Below are 22,926 nucleotides of genomic sequence, written 5' to 3'. Positions count from 1 at the left end.
ACTTGTTTTGTGCCAGTGTTTCTTCCCGTTTTTTTTTTCTCATAGTCGCCTTTAAATTCAAGCACATATGCAGAGTGCTACTTGCAAACAGGCAGTGATTTCGCTCTACACGTCGTACTACTGTGTTCTGATCACCACGATGTCTATGACCACCTCCGAATTTCTTTCACTGGAGCAGGGGATAAGGTTGCCCCGCCGCGGTGGTCTAGTGGCTAAGGTACTCGGCTGCTGACCCGCAGGTCGCGGGTTCGAATCCCGGATGCGGCGGCTGCATTTCCGATGGAGGCGGAAATGCTGTAGGCCCGTGTGCTCAGATTTGGGTGCACGTTAAAGAACCCCAGGTGGTCGAAATTTCCGGAGCCCTCCACTACGGCGTCTCTCATAATTATATGGTGGTTTTGGGACGTTAAACCCCACAAATCAAATCAGGGGATAAGGTTTAGTTGCAGAAGAAGAAGGTGTTTAATGAGAAGGAGGAGGAGAGGTTGACCTGCAAAGCTGGTTTCTAGCCTGCTACTCCTTACGGGTGTAAGAGGAAAAGGGAAAGAAAGAAAGAAAGAGGAGGGCATGATGAAGCTCGTGATAGGAAATAGGTGCGGACTAAGCAAAACACTGACTATCGAGGTTGCTTTGCCAGGCAGACAGCAGGTTTGTAAACAAAATTGTAAACAAAGTGAATGAGGGCACGTTTACGTAGACGAACGCATTGCCACGTCTGAACGACAAACAACAGCGGCAAATAAACACGTCAGATAGTCTTTCCTTCCCCGTTTTTTTTGTCTATATTGAATTACCCGAGATGCCATAAAAAAAAGGGGGGGGGGGTCTTGGCTATAAAACTGCTTTGTTTTGAGAGGCTATCATAAAATCGACTCAAGTTCACCACCTTCGAATCCATTTCCTTTACCCAAGTGTACACTGGTTACAATATTTTCTTCTTGGTTTCCACATGATAATAGTTGCATTCGAATACCTTCATTACTCCGATTGGAAAATACATGAGGCGCCAGATGAACATTTTCTTCGATTTATTTTCGCCAAAGAAAGCATGTGAAAGGAACCACTTCAACGCCTCCATTGCCAACAACTCAGGTAATTCACATCTTCAAGAAAAATTCATTTGAGTTTGGATGGTTATACAATAAATTAGCAATGTTATGAAAGGCGTCTCTTACAGCTGTCCTGCGTAACATTTCGAACAAAGTTACACAATGTATGTACATGCACTACATACTCCTTTATATTCCACCATTTGGCCCTGACAGCACAATAAATATATAAATAAGTAAGTAAATAAATAAATAAACATAGGAGAAGATGTGGGGAGAGAAAGCAACATGTTGATTAGTGAATATTCGCAGAAAGCGCACTAGAGGAGCCATAATTGAATGCTACTGTTTGCTTTGTGCGTGTACAAAGCATGCGCCGACTATTTTTTTTTTCAAAAACGAATCCATTAGAGGCACGCGCGAAGTAAAATTGTACTGCATTACTACAAATGACACAATTTGTACTTTAGCTCGGAACGCATCTTGCGCTGCATTGTACTAATCTTCGCTGTAAGCAGTCCGGAAATGAATGCGTAATCGCTGTCCTCCTAGTTTTTCGCTTTTTTTTTTTTGCAGGCTTGTGTATCCACGTTTGCTTAATACGTGCAGAGCTTGCTATAGCGCATGCGGGTGTTACTGCTCGAGTAACGGAATGGCATATTCTGTCGAGCGCCTGCGAGCGCTTCAAAGTTCAAGCTTTGAATGTCGCCCATGTGAAAGTGCAGTGTTTTGTCAGCATGGTGCACCAGTGGCTCTTGCAAAGCAAAACACCTCGAAGTTTCCCGAGTCTGTGGCAGAAAAGGACAAACCACAGCGACCCTCGTACCGCGATGTGGCACAGCGGAACATTTGAAACAACGGCATTTAAAGGAAAGGAACGGCATCTACAAAGTAAACATGTACCTCACTCTACTCTTTAATAAAGCGAAAGCTTTAGGTGTCTCATCGAACGTGAAAGTTGACCCGCCTTCCGCGTCGGCGGAGTGAACGCGAGTGATAAAAAAATCAAGCATTGACGTCACCATATGACGTCACCGTTGCGTAGCATGACGTAACTTCAGAGGACACTGTAGCTTGGTCAAATGTGTGCCGGTCATGGAAGCAGTGCAAAATCAGCTGACGTACCTTCGATCACGGAGGCAAAGGAAAACGAGGTTGGGTGCAGAGAGATTTCGGAGGGCAGGATCAGTGCTGTCGAGCTAGAAAAAATAAGCCCCGCCGCGGTGGTCTAGTGGCTAAGGTACTCGGCTGCTGACCCGCAGGTCGCGGGTTCAACTCCCGGCTGCGGCGGCTGCATTTCCGATGGAGGTGGAAATGTTGTAGGCCCGTGTGCTCAGATTTGGGTGCGCGTTAAAGAACCCCAGGTGGTCGAAATTTCCGGAGCCTTCCACTACGGCGTCTCTCATAATCATATGGTGGTTTTGGGACGTTAAACCCCACAAATCAATCAAGCTAGAAAAAATAAGATGTCTTTTGCCTTCGCGAGTCTTCCTATGTGACTAGTATTACTTAAAAAACCGTGCGATTTTTTGTGCTTCTGGGTTATGAATAGATGCAGCACGCACGTGTCACTGCATCTTCGCCTTATCTAGATTTGAAAGAAAAAGTGAAAGGCTTCGGTATCTTCATCACCACTAACAACATCAATGAACAAAAAGGTCGATTTCTTCCAGCAGCTCAGTACGGTGCACTGGTCAGACAGGCACACGCACACAGTACTTAACACCGCATACTGTTTGACTTCAGCCTTCTAGGTTCCCATAAAGAAAAACGTATTATAATTTCGTGGCGTCCACCGGGTCTCCAGCTTTTGCTCTCGAGCGCATGAGCTCTCGAATTATTCTAGCTCAGCTTTTCCCAACCGTGTTTATTAATGAAAAGGAACAAAAAAGCGCAATGAAAGGGCCACTTTAGCTACCACTATTGCATTGCGTGCGACGAACATGCTCCGGTATTCGAGCTGCATCCTGGCATGTAAGCCATGTCATTGCGTGCGACAACTGCATCTACGCGTGCGACGTACACGTGTTCGTATTAACTTTGCTCCGTATACGCTTGACCACTTGAGCTGAATAATGACAACCTCGGGAAGTCCCTGATGCTGTGCTCATACAAAGCCATGTTCTATTTTTTTTATTTTTTGGTCTTACTTTATATCTTTCGGATTTGACATCCTACTTTGCCGGCTGTTCAGTACATTCAACGTGCTGCCGTATATACTGTTCTCTCACACTATTACATCGCTCGCGACACAAACAATCTGTTCTATTACAAGACTATACTGGTAAGTGTATGAGAGAACTAAGCCATATTTATGCACTCTTTATGTGAAAAGCTACGCATTTATCTCGCCTATTTCTTGAAGAGATGAACAAATGCAACTAAAGATTTGATGTTGTTGTCCTCGTCGTTATGATGTGTCGCGGCCAAGGAGTCGCTAAAACGTAGCTTGATAATTACAATAAGATCATAGCTGCGAACTTCATTATTCATGTGGTGCCAGTGGCAAAGCCAGATTATTACTCCTTCTTTGTTAAACTATTATTATTATTATTATTATTATTATTATTATTATTATTATTATTATTATTATTATTATTATTATTATTATTATTATTATTATTATTATTATTATTATTATTATTATTATTATTCATGGAACACATATCACACAATGACAATGGACCCTACTTGTCCGCCGGCGCCCCCAACAGTTATAAAATTATCCCCCTCTTCTGTAACAAACTTCCGCCAACGCCACTGCATTGTGCAACTGAACATTTAGGTTTGACAGAGTGAAGTTTACACTGCATTTTCCGTATACTCAGTGACGAACATGTAGCCTGCTGCCATTATTGCTTCGCGAGGTGCTTGCCAATGTCAAGTGCCACTCAAATCCCAGCAGCACGAACGCGGCAAAGACACGAGAGTTTGATCTTGCGGTTGCGCAGTGCACTTTTCTCAGAAGTAAATCAGGCAAGGACAAAAAATATTTTAAAAAGAAGACCAGAGAGCAACCGCTTCCGTCGGAGGCTGCACGGGGCAGTGGTACGGGGCAAACAAATGTCAAAGTCACCACTCAAACTAAATCGCTTTTTCTCGCGGCCCGTGGCAGCGAGTGTACCCTTCGCCTGTAACCTTGAACAACTATTTCGCAGACATTTCGCACGCGTCGGCCACGACGATGAACACCGTGCAAACAAAATATCCGTCTCCCGTGCGGACGCGCGAGAGCACGCGCGATGTCGCCCGGATCAACTCTTCCATCTCAAGGGCAGCCTTCGCCAGAACAAACCGAGCGCGCGGACGCGCGATTGGTCGCTCGACGCCGTGACGTCACGGCTCGCCGCCTGCTTCAAAAATGGAAGGCGCGCGTGAGCCGAGGAGGAGTCGTTCGGCGAGAGGAAACGCGCCCGTCTCGAAACCGAAAGTGCGTCCGGTATTCGTCTCTGTCGAGCAAGTCCTCGCGACGTTCGAAGAAGACATCCGAAAAGCTCGCAGGGCTCGGTTCGTTCCCGAATATCTTCGCCCTTCTTTCTCTTTTTTTTCCCCACCTTATATTGACTTAGACGCCCCCCCGATCGACTGGTAGCTGTCCACGAAGACCGCCATGTGCCTACTTTACCTATTTGTGAATCCCCACCCAAAACCGGACGAATACCTGCTCGTGTTAGCCAGTGTGCGAGACGAGTTTTTCGGCAGACCCACCAGCGGAGTCCACATCTGGGAAAACAACCCGCAGATCGTCGGACGTGAGTGAAAAAACATTCAATATTCGTCTCCTATTGCTTGACAGGCTGTCACAGTGGTCGTATGGCTTCCACTTACTTAGTTTTCTGGTGAAATAGTACTAACTTCACCAAAAGGTGGACATTGTTTCGTTCATGCACTATATCACATAAAAACAAAAAAGTGAGAGAAAATAGAACTAGTGTTTCCAGTTATACTTCGTCGCATGCAACACAAACCTGAAACTGAAGTTCTTATTCTCAATGTTTCGTACACATTTTTCCAAAATTGTGAGAACCAGCGTATAATAATATCTCTTCTGCACGATTTCTCGCATTTATTTAACACGGCGTTCAAAGCAAATCACTTGTTTCTTTTGAGAAACATTCATAAAAACTATGTGCTTTCCGTCTGCTTTCTATTTGATATTCTTAAAGAAAGATGCATCGATCATGCTCATGTAGGAGTGCCCAGTGGGCAGGTGAAGTAGGCGACATTTAAATGTAACGTGGCCTCCCTCCACCCCCCCCCCCCCCCTCCCCACCATGCCTTCGCATACGATGATTGATAAAAGCACGGGGATAAGTAACAAGGTTAAGCAAAATGAAAAAAAAAACTGCGCGTTCATAGGGTGCACACTTAGGCCCGCATAAACAACCCCTATGCCGCGTTACCGCCACTCATTAGTACGAAAAAGAGCGGGCTTGCAAAAACGGACAAATGAGAACAGAATAAGACCACACAAACGTGGACTACGTTGTCCGCTTCTCTTTTCTTGTGTCCGCGTAAGCGCGCCTACCCTCTTTCACAATGAATACTAACACAAGTTCAAGTCGTTGTAAGCACTATTAATTACATCAGGAATACATTTTTTTTCCTAAGATGCTATAGAACGAAATGAGGTATAAGGCACGGAAGACGAAAGATTAGTACAGCAACACGAGAGTTTTTGCCCATCGTGCGTCGCTTCTATGTTGTCGTCTCCTTGTTCTTATTTTACGTCTTTCGACTTTTTTTTTTTCTTAACTCGTGTACTGGCGATCCGACCATCAGTTTATTTGTTTATTAGTAGCTTCCATTCAAAGGATACAACTGAGCGAGACATGCCTTAGAAATGGAAAACCGAATTTTGCGGTAATATTGCATGCCCCCGAAGGGTGAGGAAGATAAAGGAGAGTACAGTAAAGCGGCTGACAGAAGTAAACGAAAAATTTCCACAGAGTGCAATGAGCAGAAATCTGATGTCTTATAGCGGAAACATGGCGTCTTAATTCAACTCGTGACATGTGCCCCAAATAATTCGTAAGAAAGACGAAAGGAAGGTGACTACGAAGAATACGGATGTCCAAGCCTGGCTATGCGTTCATATAATGTATATTTGATGCCAGCGCTTTTTGAATACCGGGACCACGATACACTATGGAGGCTAGCCTTTGAGAATAGGCAGATCTATAGGATGCAATCCTTTCAGGTACCACAATCACACCATTCGCGTTATTTTTCAGTTCCCTTATACTTATATGAACAATTGTACGTGACAACCCGTAAGCAATACTATTTCAGTGAAGCGTAACATTTTTTTTTTATATGCGCGGTTGATTCCTTTCCGCCTACAGTAACATTATTATTTTCAGAGGCAATCTGTTGCGTTGATAATTGTATTCCACTGGTTAGACTTTTTTGTGTTTTTTTTTCGTTTATATAATAAATAAAGCAGTGTTATTCATTGAAAACATGTCACGAAACTGTACGTGAGAAACACGCCAAATATTGACGACAGTTTTTCTATCACTTAGTCCTCCTAATATACAATGTACGCAAAGGCTTAGCCTCCTTATGCAACATCTCTTTTTTCCCGTCTTTCTTTTTTCTTTTTCCTCCTTTTTTTTCAGCACAGAGTAGCCAGCCGTTCTGAGATCTGGTCAATCTAGCTTGCTTGCTCGCTTGACCCTTTACATGTGGCTCGTACCACTACGGAAATTGGCCATTTAAACCGACGGTTATTATAAGGGGAAAATTTAATGGTAAGATGAAGGGAAATAAATTAAACCGTAGTCAAGGATGATATAAGTATAGAATTCTAATATGCAATAACATCAAACTAGTGAGAAGTTCGAAAAGTTTTTGATTGGAAATAATTCAACAATTAATTCTTCTTGTGTGTGTAAGAAACTTTTTATCCTTCCATCTTTTTCTTCCTCCTCTTTGGTTCAGACATTATTTACCGTCTTCGTAAACTGCTGGGGTACCGTCTTGGCCAAGTATAGGTGAAGGCACTTTGTACTTTTCAAGCTAGATGTTTAAATAACAGAGTGCAATTAAAATAACAATGACAACGCGCAGAGCACAAAAACAAGAGCAAGAGAGAGAGAGAGAGAGAGAGAGAGAGAGAGAGAGAGAGAGAACGTAACCGCGCGCAGGGCACTGCACTTAAGTACGTTTTCCTCCTTTTATCTAAAATCACCTGATCACAATCACAAATACTCATAAACAGTGACTACGTAGTCCATTAGAAAAATTGCATGTTATTTACACGAAAAGACTTTGACAGTACACAAAAAAATAACACTTTGTCAAAGTAGGAATGCTGCGTGAAGACGAATATACATCAGTAGCTAGGTAACTGAAACTGGTCATGTTAAGCGTGCATTCACTAACCTAGTGTCGCTGCAGTTTACACAGCCTACATACTGCAGCATATAGATACTGAGGACTCGCATAGTGCGCCGTTAACTCAACACGTCCATGCACAATTAACGCGTCCGTACTAAATTATCCCAACACGTAATAATGTGGTCAAGATGTTCATGCGTTCATTGCTATACCACACCGTCATTATCTCACTGCAGCGTCGGCACTGAAGTTGCCAGCTCAACTCATATGCCTCAGAGTGCTCATTCTTTGCAATTTTCGCTTTTCTTTTATTGCCATCATATTTATATATGTACATGCATGCTCGACCAGACCTTTTGTCGGCTAACGCAGTTTAATACTAACATTTTTAGAGCTTTGTTGCTTCCTTGGATTATTCTACACTATTTACCTCCCAGTCGTCTTCGACAAGCGCACAGGTGATAATTTGACTTCTTTTTTTTTAATTTTAATTGCTTTGTTACGTTTTCTCATTTCGTTATGTCCTGACACTCACCTGCGGACTCTCATCCGTTAATGTTGCGTCGCACCCTCTTGGTAATTGCACCGTCCTCTCTTCTTTTCATCAAGTGAACAAACAATTTAGGCATCTACGTAAAAACCTTGGCAGTAATGCCACCGACATTGGCCTTGCTTGCTTTGATCTTGAAACCTGGGATTTATTTGCGAGAGGCTGCCTCCAACTTGCTGCATTTTCATTCATACACCGTGTTTTTTTTTTGCTTTGTTTTTTTTTCTTGTAGCAACAGACATTCGTGCCGGAAAGCAGTCACGTGACTCGAACAGTAGTTGTAAGCGCACGATCCGTTCCCCGACGCGAACCGCACTCGTAGGAATTGTGTCTTCGTGCTTCCTCCGTCGACAGTCGGGCTGTCAGCCAAGTGATGCGGAGATAAGCGGAGCACCCGCGCGCTCGGAAAGCACAAATCTCAGCCCATTCAGCAGTGCCCGCCTAGGCAAAAAAAAAAAAAGGCTCAGAACAATGGGAACGGCATTCCTCGCACCGAACGCCACGTGCCATCTTTCAAAGGTACACATCCCCGACGTGCACATTGCGCCCAACACAGCAACCAGGCCGGCTCATTCCTCTTGCGCAACGTAATCCTGCTAGCGTGACCGCTCCGGCTCTGAGTGTATTAATTTCTGCGGATTTACATACCAAGATATGTTTACGAGGCACGGCCTAAGGGGGTACTCCGGATTAATTTTGACCACCTGGGTTTTTTTTAGCGGCAGAGCAGTTTATGCTGGCAGTAAGAACTTGGGTGTCCTCAGAAAACCACAGCCGGGTAGGCGCCTCAGGATTTGGGCAAGCCCCACTACCGAGTACAGCAGGGAAAACTGCTCGGCTAAGTGCTGCACGGGAAACACGTGAACGAGAGACAGTAAAAAGCAGAGAAAGAGAAACTTAGCAGCGCGACACCTCTTTATGAGCTACCGAGTAATGAAGTCTTAGATATGTTCTAAAAAGGTCATGAAGACGTCTCTTGCAAACATGAAACAAAAACACCTTATATGTTACTTTAGAGCTAACTGGGTAGTGGAGACGAGGAGGGTTATATTGATTCATTTATAGCCAGTACTTCACTAATTTCATCCCTGTTTACTGCCGCAAAATAGGGGAGAGGGAGCGCAAACAGCGAGCTTTGGTGCTACATCAAACAAAGTCTGCACTAGCCCGTTTATATATATATATATATATATATATATATATATATATATATATATATATATATATATATATATATATATATATATATATATATATATATATATATATATATATATATATATATATTTATTTATTTATTTATTTATTTGTCTATGGTTGCACGAATATGTGTCCAAATTTGAATCGAGTAAGAAGGCCGTAGCCACAGTCCTGGGTTCATGCTAAGATTTTCAGCTAAATCGCCGAACTGTTATTTATGTAGCTGTCTCATTGGTTATAATATAACAGCTACAATGGATGACAGCAATTTAGCGTCGTTAAACTGGTTACCAGTCACGGTGTCTCCTATTGCGGTTCGCAGATGAATATTGGTTGCACAAATATCGGAAGGGGTTATACCAAAGGCGCGCCAGGTCCATGTGTAAGCGTGTCGAATCCCCGTAGTACCATATGCCGGGTCGATTTGTACCAAATTACGAAAATAGAAAAAAAAGAAAGTAGTACAAGCAAAATTGAAGTCGTAATTGCGTTTTATATGATACAGGCGCTGTACAGGCGCCATTAAAAGTGCTTGCGACACAGCTTGCGCTCTCGTGACGTATATCTTTAGTTGCGCGTGGGCGGATTGCGCTGATCTTTATCGTTTGACGGCGACTAAGATTCGAGATAGCTAATCACGAGATAAGGTACGAGAATATCTTACTACTGACGACCAGCCTATCCATGCGGCTGGTAGAGGATAAGTACTGCACCAGGGTGGCCATTCCTACCCTGGTGAAGGAGTGAGTGCATTACTGGCAGTGGTCGCCAGTGACGCCGCAGCCGAGCCTTTTTTTAAAGACCCTCGACGGAAAAATTTTGGTCTGTCTGTCTGTCTGTCTGTCTGTCTGTCTGTCTGTCTGTCTGTCTGTCTGTCTGTTTGTTCGCCCTAACACTACCTCAAACGGCATCAAATGGCCAACCCCATCCGCAGCACCCACCAATAGTCAAGGTTTAGCGTTCATAGCTGTGCGATTGTCAATTAAAAAGCAATTATTGCGCATATCTAAGGCGCCACAACAACGCTTCGATGTTTTCTATGTCTGCCTTTATACTAGAAAAGGCACACACAAGTAACTCTAAGGAATGTAGCGTTTAATCGCACTGCGCTGACAGTGCAAAGCGATACTCAAAAAGGTGTTTCCAACGCTTTGCTACGACGTCATGGTGGTGGCATCTGCCCGCCGCTTTGCGTTCTACACCTTATCCCCTCCGAGACTGGCACGCATCTTTCTCCGCGGGCTGCACGCCTTCGTTTTCGAAGATAACTACCAAATGTCACTTGTGTCTAACGTGCCTAGATGCGCTCGTTCGCCTCCGCCACACGCTCGAGGCACTCTAACGCAGTGCCTGCAGAATACCATTCACCAATTTTCTTGCGCAGAACATCAAATAAACGTTTTATTCACTCTCTCCAGACGCAAGACTATCGTCTTTCGACGACATTCGGGCCATTTTTTTTTTAAAATGCAATTCTATTATCACTCGGATTTTTTAAAATCTGGTTGGGAAACTTCCAGCACCGAAAAGTAAAACCACGTACTTCTTGTCTGCCATACTGATGTTATACCTCTACATCATCGTTGCAACCCAAAAAGAAGGCAAGCGTGTGAGAGGGTGACAGAAAATTAAGTGGGCAGATGAGATCAAAGTATAACGTGGCAGCAGACAGCAAAGGACAAGGTTGATTGCCGGAACCTGACAGAGGTCTTTGCCCCAGAATCTAGAATCTAGAATCTAGATTACTAGAATCTAGTAATGTTGCTTTGCTTGCTTTGCCCTGCAGTGGATGGAGTCAAGATGACGATGATGACTGTTAAACTTCATAAACTGCGATAACATGAAATTTTCTACCGGACGTTATCTTACGAAAGCGCATATGCATATTACATACCAGACATCTTCGTATAACGACATATTTTATTCAGCTTTTTTGTTTTCCTACATGTGTAGACGTATTAGTGACCAAGTTTGTAGACTTCTACATTTGCAGCGGCGTGCTTTTCATTGTGATACTGTGGGACGGCAGTAAGACCTTGCGATCATAATGCACGCGATGAGGTGCGCTAGTGCTGCGATGAAGTTCAGCGCACCCAGGAACCATCAGTACTATTAAACATGTCGTCTCACTGTTTTTTTTTTTTTCCTTTCTTAAGTTGGGAGAAGGGGTGTTTCAACCATGTACACTGAGCTTTGCCCGAGAGTAATTAAGGTATCACCTTATCGAGGATATCCAAAATTAGGCTCACCACGGTAAGATGTTTGTTTTAGAAGGAAATGTCTGTGGAGGCGAAGACAGCAACCTCAGTCCACGCCAATCGCTAACGCACGTGGGCAGCGTACTGCTTTGATGACAGCCGCCAGCGTAGCGACCTTCGGTCACGCGACGTAATAGCCCGCCGTTGCAGCGGCACCGCCTTTCGGTTTTTTGTTCATGGTCCGGCGCCCGTCTTTCGACCGGCTGCCGTGCTTGTTTGCCTCGAAAAGGAATTGGAGAGCGCATTGTTCTAAGGGAAGCTCACCGAGGCACATTACTTTGACGCGAAGAAAATAGCTCCACCCGCGTCTCAGTTGCGTTTCGGGAACTATCTTGAAGAGCCGCTTTGAGAGATATTTTATTGTCCCACGGGGTCGCTGGCTCTGTTCTATGAGGCAATATTACGCTGTCTTCCTAGGCAGGGAGAGAAAGGAAGAACGAAAGAGAGAGGGAGAGAAGTGATGCTGCTAGAACACAACCGGGTGCGAAAATGAGAACTGATGCGCTTGTTAAGCATCATAACGTAGATGGTCAGCGCAGCCAAATGGTTTCACGGCTGCAGCCGTTTCCGTCAATATCAGAAACTGTGAAAACGATTCGCGCAGCTGTGAAGCTACACCGAACAACTAACTGACTTTGTCATCGCTTTAAAACTGTCTTGTCTCTCAAAGAGGCTTGCAGTTCAAGCATGAAGTCAGTGCGCGAACTTAGGAAGGTCTCTTGTTTCCAAAAGTTGCCTAAAACGTGGGTAAAGAAAAATTCACCGACGACTTCGATAACTAATGCGAATAGTGAATGCAGCTTTATGTAGGGGAAAGACCAACTGTGTTCGAAGTTTTGATTTTCCGCATGCAAGGTATCGACTAAGCCACAAATCAAATCATAATTTGCGTGATTTAAGACAGCACTTACTACCCCATTCGTCCTCTGCGTTTAAGTGAGCTACCCGCTATACACATCTGTAAGGCTTATTATGGGCCCTTCTGATCGTTCACGTGGCTGATGACGATGAAGACTTTGCAGCGGGTGGGAAGCATAAAAGCGCGCGCTCGTTGCGGAATTAGCACCGTGTGATGATTGGTAGTTAATTTGCTCTCCTGCCACGCCATATCATACAGTTTAACGCGATTCCTTGCCCGACATGACGCCTCTATAGGGCATTTTCGCAAATTAGTTTCAAGCACCAGCGTCACTTTGTGAGTGCTCGACTGCCACGCGAAGAATCGAATTCCATTCGATATTGGGTTATTTTTTTATCAATTTCTTTTTCAAGCACGTCGGTTACACTTTCATATATATCGGTTGCGCCATTAACGGCGTCATCGTTCAAAACAGGAACGGGTGGCTGTGCTTTAAAAAAGTACAGGGGCATTCATAATACCGTCTCCCTTGCCCCCTTTTTTTTACATCATCTTGTAATCAAGAAAAGTCTTCGTTTGCTAATACAGTTTCTATTGTTGTGGCTTTTGAAAGACAAAAAAAGAAGAGACACGAGAAAAGTATAGAGATTAGATTGTATACCATATAGTAAACAAAGAAAAAAAGTGGCCGAAGTGAAGCATCCGATAGTAATGTTATGGACACAAAATTACTCCTTTACGAATGCTACTTGGATCAAGAACAGTTCTTGTGTTCACTGCCACTGGCCCTTCTTTCTTAAGTTGTTACCAGCGCATTGTTGATCGAAAGGTACGAAGACGGCACCGTTGTATACTATAGATGCGGCAGGTGCGACGAGATGTTAGGTCCGACAGCGACGTGTGGACCGAGAGGCGAACGAAAATTTCTTCGGACAAAGCCGCGGGTGCAAGCGGAAGTCCATTGTTCGCTATCGTCGCGTTATTACGTGCACGTGCCTGCCTCTACATTCAAATAATAAGCTACAAAACAATTGCCGAGCATGCTCCCGCTGGACAGCAACTCTGGCACACGACAGAGCACCCATGGCAGCATGTACGAAGACATTTATTGTTTACAAAAGGATCCGTTACTTTTTCACTAATGACCACTTTGCTCCCCGACTTTTCTTTTCTCTTTCTTTCTTTCTTTCTTTCTTTTTTTCTTTCTTTTTTCTTCATTTCTTTCTTTAGTTATTTATTTCCTTTCTTCTTTAATTTCTTCTGTCTTTCTCTTTATTTATTTATTTATTTATTTATTTATTTATTTATTTATTTATTCATTTGAGCACGAGAAACGGTTAGTGAGGAATTTGTGAAAGTGCACAATGGGGCGAAAGTAAAGAGGAGAACGAACCCAAATGAAATAGTAGATGTGATGATGGCTGATGGTTGACGTTACACAGGAAGTGATTCAATCAGCACATTCATATCAAGACAAGCCTATATAAAGGAACTGCTTCGAAGTTCAGTGAGGGTTGCCCTGACAAAATTGGCAAATTCCTCAGTTTTTTTTTTTTTTGCGTCTTGAACGTATACCGACATCCTCTCGACTTGTTGCACTCGACTACTAAATAAACAGCGCACACCCCCACTGTATACGTTAGCTGTAGCTTCAGAAAAGCAAACGTTAGGCGAGCTCGACAGCTGAGAAGCGTGAAGGGTGAACGTTGTTGCCTCTCCGTCGCCGTTCGAAGAAGCGAGACCATTGAAAATCGTTCGCGCAAGACAGGTTCAGCTCGCAGCTGAGAAAGTTCCAAACGCATCGTTCTACATAGCCGTCACAGTGATAAAATTACAAGAATAAATATAGGAAGAACATCTCACTGTGGGGCCGCCTTTTAGGGGCAACTTCCTGGACCGCCTTCGAAATCGTCCGCCAGTGACGAGACGATTTGAACTACAAAAGGCGCATAGCAACCAACGAGCAATCAACGCGTCGTTACTCTTCACTCAACTCAAAGCGAGTGCCACGTGCCCAGCGCTTGGTGCCAGCGATTGGTGAGAGTGTTGCTGATGGATGCCCAAATATAGACTGAATCCCGTCGCGGCCTTTCTTTCTTGAACTCTGGCTTTTTTCGTGCATTGTCAGCGCATATATTCGTTGAATGAAGGCTTCTTTTATCAAATCTGAACTTCGGTTTTATCAAGCCTGAGTTTACAGCAACCCATAGTCTGGGAAGCCATGGCGCAAATGATTTGAGATTGTAATCGTAAGCATTATAAACGCTAGTGACCTCGTGCCTCCTGTTTTCGATCTTACCAACTTTCTCCCTAACTTAACTTCACATCGTTTAGGTGGCTCCAGAGGAGGTAGTGACCGGTTTTTTCGTGTGTTTCAGAGGGACCAGCTCTATCGTGACCAATTGCAAATGAAAGCTGTCGCTTATCTAAAATATGACAAACAAGAAAAAAGAACGTGTTTCGAATGCTTATAGCTCCTTTGGATCCCTTGCGGACCTCTTATAAACTATAAAGGAAGCTGCTTGGGAGTTTTACTTGGCATACTTTCAGGTTCAAACAGGCCTGGCTTCTGACTGCGGGCAAGTTGAGCATTCCCATGCACGCGCTCGAGTGCAATTGCGACGGCATTGACGGACTTGCGTGGAAATCTCTGTTCGGCTCAATCTCGCGAAAACTGATTTAACACGGAGCGGCACCCCGCGATCAGCAGAGAGAACACATGCTCCGGTGTTTGCGTCATGATTCAAATTAAAATTATAATTTTTTAGACCATGCGGAGAAAACAGTGAAAAGCTGCTGCGTTAATTAGCCACTTCGCGAGACTATATACAGAGTAGCAATACTATAACATTTTGTACTTCGTTCACGCGAACACTGAAACTGAATCATTGAAAGAACGAAACGCTCACTCCAACAAACAGAGTTACAGACTAGGTAACAGAAAGGATTATATGCAGTGCATTCAGCCATTTTGAATCCATACATTTCCAAATTACAAGCAAAAACCCAAGAAAAACTATTACACGATGTATACGACTTAGAGTAGCGGGAAAAGTAGAAGAACAGTAGCGACAAAAACAACAATGCATAAGTGTATTACCACACATATTATTAATTAACATATGAAACATTGTTCTTTTTAATTATCTTCAGCTGCATGAAAATCAGTGCAGCCCACAATAATTTCCCAGATAGCGGTAATTTGAGTGTGTTCCCTAATGGATGATTATGATCATCATCATCATCATCATCATCATCATCATCATCATCATCATCATCATCATCATCATTATCATCATCATCATTATCATCATCATCATTCTGACTGCACCCATTGCAGGACAAAGGCATTTTCCATGTTCCACCGTAAACTCGGTCCTGTGCTTGCTGCTGCCACTTTATGCCCGCAAACTTCCTAATCTCATTTGCCCACCTAATTTTCTGTCTCCCCCTCACCCACTTGCCTTCTCTTGGAATCCTGTCAGTGATAATTAATGACCAGCTGTTATCTTGCCTTCGCGCTACCTCCCCTGCCCATGACCATTTCTTTTGCTCCATTTCGACTATGATGTCTTTAACACCGGTTTATTCCCTGATACAATCTTCTTTCTTCTTGTCGATTAGGGCAGGCGCTGATTAGGGTTGTACATGCCATTTTCCTTTACATTGCTCGCTGCGTCGTCCTCAACTTAAACTGGACCCTCTGTGTAATCCTCCAGGTTTATGCTCCTCAGGTACGTACCGGTAAGATGCAGCAGTTATATACCTTCCTCTTGAGGAATAGTGGCGATCTATCAGCCGTGACTTGAGAATTCTTGCCGGATGTGCTCCACCCTATTCTTATTCTTATGGTTTCTTAATTTTCTAGCTCACTAATGGGAGAGCTTACTTAATCGAAGTTAGCCATTATTGATAATTTACATAAGCTTACTCACTATATCGTACACCCAAGCAATTATTTTTATTCTTACAGAACACGAGACAAACGAAAGGAAACTGAAAAAGCCAGTCGTACACTCCTCTTGTCATCATAACAATCATGATTATGATTATTATTATTATTACCATTATTATTATTATTATTATTATTATTATTATTATTATTATTATTATTATTATTATTATTATTATTATTATTATTATTATTATTATTATTATTATTATTATTATTATTATTATTATTATTATTATTATTATTATTATTATTATTATTATTATTATTATTATTATTATTACATCATTTGGGCACACCAAGAAAACAGGAAGGGACCTGGTCGACAACTCATGCCCATACAAAACACCGAATGTTGTGGCGCCTGATAGAAACAGACCTCTCTTTCACAAACCCTTGTCCAAGATGGCGCTAACATTCAGCAATCGCAAATCGTCGAATGCGCTCGCCTGGGACAGTCGGTGGACAACCGACGAGCAAGGTCGCGTCGCTTGGATTGCGTTACATAATGGCCGCCGCAAGGCGGTTCTTTCCTGCTCTCCTCGTGTGATCGCCGGTACAAAGAGACGACGAAGAGGGAAACGAGACAGAGGAGGGTGAGGTTATGGCTTCTGCGCGTAAGTCTACGTTAGGTCATGGGTGTAACGGTCGCTGCTCACGCGACTGCTGTGGTATAGCGTCGTCAGCGAGTGCCATTTGCTTCTTGGGTCTTGAGTGACTCAGGTGACTTCACTCGGTTAGGGAGTTGCACTAACGTAAAGCTCATTCTAACAAGACACACGGAGAGCAGCTGCGTCCTTGATATTTAAGAACTCATAAAAAAAATTGGTACTTGTAAGGAAGGCCCTAATATTGGAGCGACGGGGACCATATAAGGACACTGGAGTCATTCGTCATTGTTCCAATTAGGACATATGCCTTAACGTCGCAACACAAAAATGCAAATAGGAAGAGAGAGGTTCTGTGAAACTACTAGACGTACCGGCCTAGTTAGGCCACGGCCTTTAATTTCCTATTTAGTCAAGCTGAAAAAAAGAGGAACGAAAACAAAAAAGATGGTACCATGGAGTTAAAATGAGTTAAAGTGAGTCAGTTAGACACCAGCGTTAACTTCTGTACTTTTCTTTGCTTTTCTCTTTCTCTCTCTTTCTCTGGACCTAAGTGACGCCAAAGAGCCATGGCGAGCTCGTGTCGGAAGCAATAAATTTGTGTGCGCTCGCATGCCTTTCTTATGTCCGTTCTTCCTTTCTCGCGCCGTCATTAGGCAGAGAGAGAATGAACTTTTATTTGAGCAAGGTGGGCGACCTATATTCCAGGTAGCGCGGGCCTTCGCCATCTCACGCGCCAGTTGAACCAGACTTCGCTGTTTCTCCAAGCCTGGATCCGATAACTTGGCCTCCCACTGCTCTTCGGTTAGTGTAGTGGTTCCAGAACTTTGTTTGCATCCCCATACCATATGGCAGTTCTGAGAAATAGAAATAAACAGATTAACACGGTCATAATAAATCAGCTGGTGTCGCTAGCCAGCTTTTCAAGGTCCCAGGTAGAACAGCAATGCAGCCAAGCCTGGCTACACCTCTAAGCATTTCTGTCGCACGCACGCACGCACGCACGCACGCGCGCGCACACACACACACACAGAATATCATTTTACCGCCCTTTAAAAACAAGAAAATTGTTATACTTACAATAAATCCCCTCCCAAACAAAGAAAAGTTTCGTACAAGTTGACATTTTTGAGAAACGTCACGATATGTGCAATCAGGCAGAACATGACTGACGGCGCGGATGCTACACGTCTTTCGCGCCCTTCAAGGTCACTATCGGGCATGCACTATACGAGATGGAACAAAGGCCGCGTGTGCACCACGGGAGTTGGCGAAAGAAAGAAAGCAGCCGGAGAAAGAAGCTGCAGCATCTCGCGTCTCTCCAACGAGCAGCCGACCTTCGGCTCAGACAAGATTGCACCGGGGCGAATGTTTGATTAGTCGTCACTCATCGTCGATAACATCGATTTTCCCCGCCGCTTTCGAGTGGCTCGCTCAGCAAGGATTCGAACGCCTCCACTCGTTATAGACGCATCCACGACTGAAGTGCCCATATTTTTGGTATTGCCACGAGCGCACTTGTCGCGTGTTGTAGCATACTACAGAGCCTCCCGCAATCGCCGTTCCTGGCACTCATCGACGGAAAACCGAGCTTGCACGAGGAAGCCTCGAAAGTGTTGGGTAAACCTCCCAATGTTTGAACTAGCGTTGAGCGCGTGCTTAGAGGAAAACTTCCTCAACGTGGGTTTCTTTATAATCCAATCAGACATAAAGTTTATATTCCTAAAGTGGTACCGCAGAGGCAGGGGCTTAGCCAAGAGGGGGTAAGTGTTAAGGAGGTACAACCCCTCCCCCCCCCCCAATTTTTCGATTTTGCTTGTGCGTATATTCATGTTATTCACGCACACATACAAACGCATGCACGAACATACATTGATTATGATGAACCCTTTCTCCCCCCCCCCCCCAAAAAAAAATCTGGCTGTGTCCCTGCGTAGAGGTAATACGCATTTTTAAGATACATCATAGTCACCGATTTTCTCAACTTAAGTTTAGTTATAATTACGAGCAATTGGTTTTCGATAATTGAATGCGTTATAAAAGAAAATAGCTTTCACGAAAGGAAGAGAGAGTTTGAAAGAAAAATGAAGTTTGATAAACACTAGGCTCTCTGGTTACAGTGGGTGGAGCCCCTCGTTCGGGGCTCCACTGGAATTCGAGGCTCCGTGAACGCCAATTGGCTTCCCAGTCCAGTTTGGAGAGTCATGCCTCCCAAGGCCAATTTACGAGTCTGTAGTCAATTAGCGGCGAGACGGCGTCTGACGTACGCTCTGTTTACTGTGTTTTGTCTTTGAGCGCTGGGGTCTACTTGCACCAGGGACATTTGTCGCTGTGTTTTGTCTACGTCGCTGTGTGAAGACAGTGTAAGTGCGGGTATGTGTTAGCCTATTCGGCGCCTGTCTTTCACTTCTCGCCATTTGTATTTAGGATGAGGTGGGGACTTTCAACAGGTCACTCGTACATGTGGTTTCATACAACTTTACCGTAAATGCGTCCATTATGCATATGTTGCGTACGCTGTGAAATGAAGACGAAGCGTCCGAAATAAAATGCGAGCTAGCAGCTTCGATAAGCCTGTGATTTCATGCCCGTGGGGTGGAGAGAGGGTGTTTACAGCTTCTAAAGTGAACTAGGTAAAAAAGACAGAGTCAACTTTAAGCAAATAATTTCTTTTTTTTTTCAATTTTGTTAGATGATTCAAGTTTCGTTGGAGGATTTGTTGTTAGAGTTTTGTTAGAGGACTTATCATTAGAGCTTTGTTAGATGATTAAAGTTTTGTTACAGGATTAAACAACCATGCCCAAGAAGCAAGTGCGACTTCTGAGTTAGACACTGCGAGCGCGATCACGATTCATAACAAGCGCAGGTTATTCGTAAAGAGCCCCGTAACAATCATTCCGACTGCGTTTCCCGGTGAAGCTATATTCCAAGGCCCGAAGATGACCATGTAGCGTGGAAGCAAGGAGACGCAGCTACGCCGAGTTTACACACCTATGACGTAAAACATGTGACTGTAGTATTGAACACGGCTGCAGTTAACGGCACCAAACAGTCACTTCTACCATTTCAGCATCTAGCACACACGGAAGACAAAAACAGAGTGACGACCGACCTCCCGGTTAACAGCCGAACGCGACGATGAGCGGCGCTGTACGTTAGCCACTCGCCATTTGTCTTGTCTGTGTGGACTAGATGCTGGAACGGAATACCAACATTCCCAAACTTACGTGACCTCTACCAGACATAACCCCGAAATCCAAGTCGGTACTGCCGGCTGAAAGTTGAAATGCTTTCTCTAGCGCATGCGAGTTATGCGGCGAAGCACGCGTCGAAGGCTAACGTAAGAGAGTGACCCCGATTTCGCGCCATTTGTCAGCGTCTTGGACTACGGGCCGGCAGGCCTGTCCCTGTCATCTCTTCCGACACTTTCCGAGAAGAAAAGCCGGCTGATGGTCGGCTCGGGCTAGAAGCCGCTCCAGGCGACACTCCGGTTTCCGTGACGCGGACTGCCGTGTGCGACCTCTTCTCCCAACTCTCGCCAGATCGAGGTCATACGCTTCGGTGGCAATGAACGCTATTGACGCATTCGATTGCACGCGTCGACGACAGGACCACTCCGGCGTCCTCTTCGTTTCCCACTGCGAGTCGCCCACTCTCTCGCTGCGAGCTTCAGTGGCACGAAGTCACGCCAGCCTGGAACAGGGCGGGCGCATTTGCGTTTTTTTCTCCTTTTGGCTCACGTTTGTTGTGCGCGAGACGAGCGAAACAAACAAGCGACCCGTCTCCTTTCGCTGTCGTATAGGAATAGGCTCGACCCTCCATGAGGCCTAACCTTTCTTTTCTTTCGTTCTTTTTATTTGTCTCTGCCTTTTCTTACCGGCGTCGTGCTTTCTTGCTGTGACACTGAGACCCTGATGGAGCACCCGTGTGAAATCGGCTTGTATATGATAGGCTCCCTTTCTTTTCTTATAGTCCCTCATGCTTTACCTGTGCAGAAAGAATGAATAAAGAGAAATAGGAGTATGAGATAGACTGATGAGCATGCGAAAGTAAGTGCAACCATGAAATTAAGGAATAGGAAGCAAGCTCAGAGAGTAACAATATGTAAAGGTTTGTGCAGCAGCAATACCTCGCTTTACACCATTACACCAGTCTACACCATTAGAGCAGGTGACACGTCGCCAGGCTGCCCATGGTGCGAGCACGAACAGGCCGACATGGCGCATGTGCTTTGGGAATGCGCAAGAAACTACAAGAGAGGACGACACCAACTGAAGGACCCACTGAAGCGACGTACCTTGCTGAGCAATGGGAAGCCGCCCTGCTGAGCGGGGATGCCGAAGACTTAGAGTGGGCCGTCCAGCAAGCCAGGACCATCGCCGAGGACCTCGAAAGATGTTTCTCGAACGGTGGATCTCTGGCAACCTGGCCACGGGCCATTGGGGAATAACGTTTATTGAACTACACTCAACCAGATGAAGCTGACTGACACAGACGAAAACACGCAGTGATCTTGTTTCTGACAGACATCACTGCTGCCAAATAATTTTAAATCAAGCAACCAGTCTGGGTTTGTTTCACCATAAAAATATGCATGGTCTTCTAGGCTTTTGATACGATATACAAAACTCACAGAGTCTGTCATACATTCACCTAAGAGGACTGAAAGATGAAAGACGTGTGCTTTTTCTCAATCGATGTATCGTTCCGCTCTCACCCACGTCCAAAATCCTTCTGCACCTAACGTGGTTCTGCGCTGCCTCCAAGATCGGAGACATTGCAAACTGTCCCCAAGATCGGAGACATTGCACCTTATACGTGGTTTCGCACTGCCTCTGTGAAAAGCTGGTCAAGGCAACTTGACTGGGCCAATAAACACCATGGCCCCTACATCTGGACAACATTCTCTCGAGACCTGATTCGCAATGCCTGAGGTCAATAGCAGAAAAATTACGGGAAGCTCACCGTAATTGTTCATTTGTTGTCCTGGATAGGGTTACAACAAACCTTCATGCTGTCAGGGCCCAAACTAATCACTGTATCACTGTATCATTTGTGGCGCACACCACGAGTCACGTCGCTCATGATTTTACGTATACGCTGCGAGCTCTCCGATCCGTCAACGTGCAAACAGGAATCGAGAGCTGCAGGACGAACGGGTCCGTGCAAGGCATCTATTATTAACGCCGTCTCGGCGTACGTTAGCCCGCCAGTTTACTTAACCTCGATTCTGCTCCGGCGTCACTGCCAAGCACCGTTCTCTCAGTAAAATGGGACGCTAAACAGTCGCCACGCGGGAATGACCGGCGAGAAACGTGATCACCGTTCGGGCTCCGCGAGAACGCGGCACTCTCTTCGCGAGGGCGCCAAGAGAGCGCCGCATTCACGAACGCGGCGTTTCCACCGAAAACGGGAAACGGAAGGAAGCAAAGAGGTATGCACCTGCAGTGGGTCCCCGCCAACGTTAAACACGAGCCTCGGCTTCTTTGTATAATATGTGGCTAGCACGCGCGCTCTCAGACGCATACGCGGGCGCACTCTTCCTTTGTCCCTGCACGTTCCTTCATCCATCAGAGCAGCGACTTTTCAAAGGGAGAAAGTGAAGGGTATACACGAGAGAGAGCAAAATTGAAAGCAACTGCGAGGGGGTGCCTTGAAGTGCTTCGCACACCGCTTACCCTTTCGTACGTCGGCCTGAGCTCGTGACGAGAATTGCGTATTTTTGGGGAGTGTGGCTTCCACGGCGGCGCAGGACACGAGTAGTTCGAGGCGGCGTTCCCGGCGGGGGTGCCCTCTGACAAAGCTCGTTGACCCAGAAAGAACAGAGGACGAATACAAGGGCAAAGAGCTGTGCCGTTTTTTAGCCACCACCGCAGCAGTGCCGACGTGCGAGGCAGTTGGGCAGCGACACAGGCTGTGGTTGCCATCTGCTGTAATGCAAAATCTAGACCATCACATGGTACGATTACTATAAGGGCTCAAAAATTGGAAACATCGCGTACATTATTCATTTTTTCGCTTCTTCATAACTGTTTAGAGCTGAACGGATGTTTCATTCACATTATTACCTGAGGCCTGTTTGTAACTATAATCCACCCCAAGTTTTCT

General features: G+C 44.9%; 2 protein-coding genes across 2 annotated transcripts in view; one reads left to right on the top strand and one right to left on the bottom strand.

Moving 5' to 3' along the window:
* Positions 1 to 4,450: 4,450 nt before the first annotated feature.
* Positions 4,451 to 22,926, top strand: part of LOC119186692 (transport and Golgi organization protein 2 homolog) — a 44,516-nt gene continuing 26,040 nt past the window's right edge. Inside the window, exon 1 of the mRNA XM_037435164.2 lies at positions 4,451 to 4,801. Within this exon, the coding sequence (XP_037291061.1) occupies positions 4,660 to 4,801 (142 nt within the window). The 5' untranslated portion in view covers positions 4,451 to 4,659. The remainder of the gene's footprint in view (positions 4,802 to 22,926) is intronic.
* LOC119186707 (uncharacterized) lies at positions 20,340 to 22,756 on the bottom strand. Its single transcript, XM_075893511.1, has 3 exons — positions 22,497 to 22,756; positions 21,116 to 21,243; positions 20,340 to 20,805 (listed from the first exon to the last, which is right to left on the bottom strand). The coding sequence occupies exons 1-3, from the start codon at positions 22,743 to 22,745 to the stop codon at positions 20,802 to 20,804; spliced, it is 381 nt and encodes a 126-aa protein (XP_075749626.1). The 5' UTR covers positions 22,746 to 22,756; the 3' UTR covers positions 20,340 to 20,801.

Source organism: Rhipicephalus microplus, chromosome 1, assembly GCF_043290135.1.
Source record: "Rhipicephalus microplus isolate Deutch F79 chromosome 1, USDA_Rmic, whole genome shotgun sequence".
Classification (NCBI taxonomy): Eukaryota; Metazoa; Arthropoda; class Arachnida; order Ixodida; family Ixodidae; genus Rhipicephalus; species Rhipicephalus microplus.
Note: the sequence above shows the minus strand (reverse complement) of the source record. Positions and strands in the feature narration are given on the sequence as shown.

Coding starts and splice junctions, on each gene's coding strand:
- LOC119186707 (XM_075893511.1), bottom strand. CDS start 22,745: ATGGCAACCACAGCCTGTGTCGCTGCCCAACTGCCTCGCACGTCGGCA. Junction 21,244..22,496: donor TCAGGCCGACGTACGAAAGG/GTAAGCGGTGTG, acceptor GCCCGTGGCCAG/GTTGCCAGAGATCCACCGTT.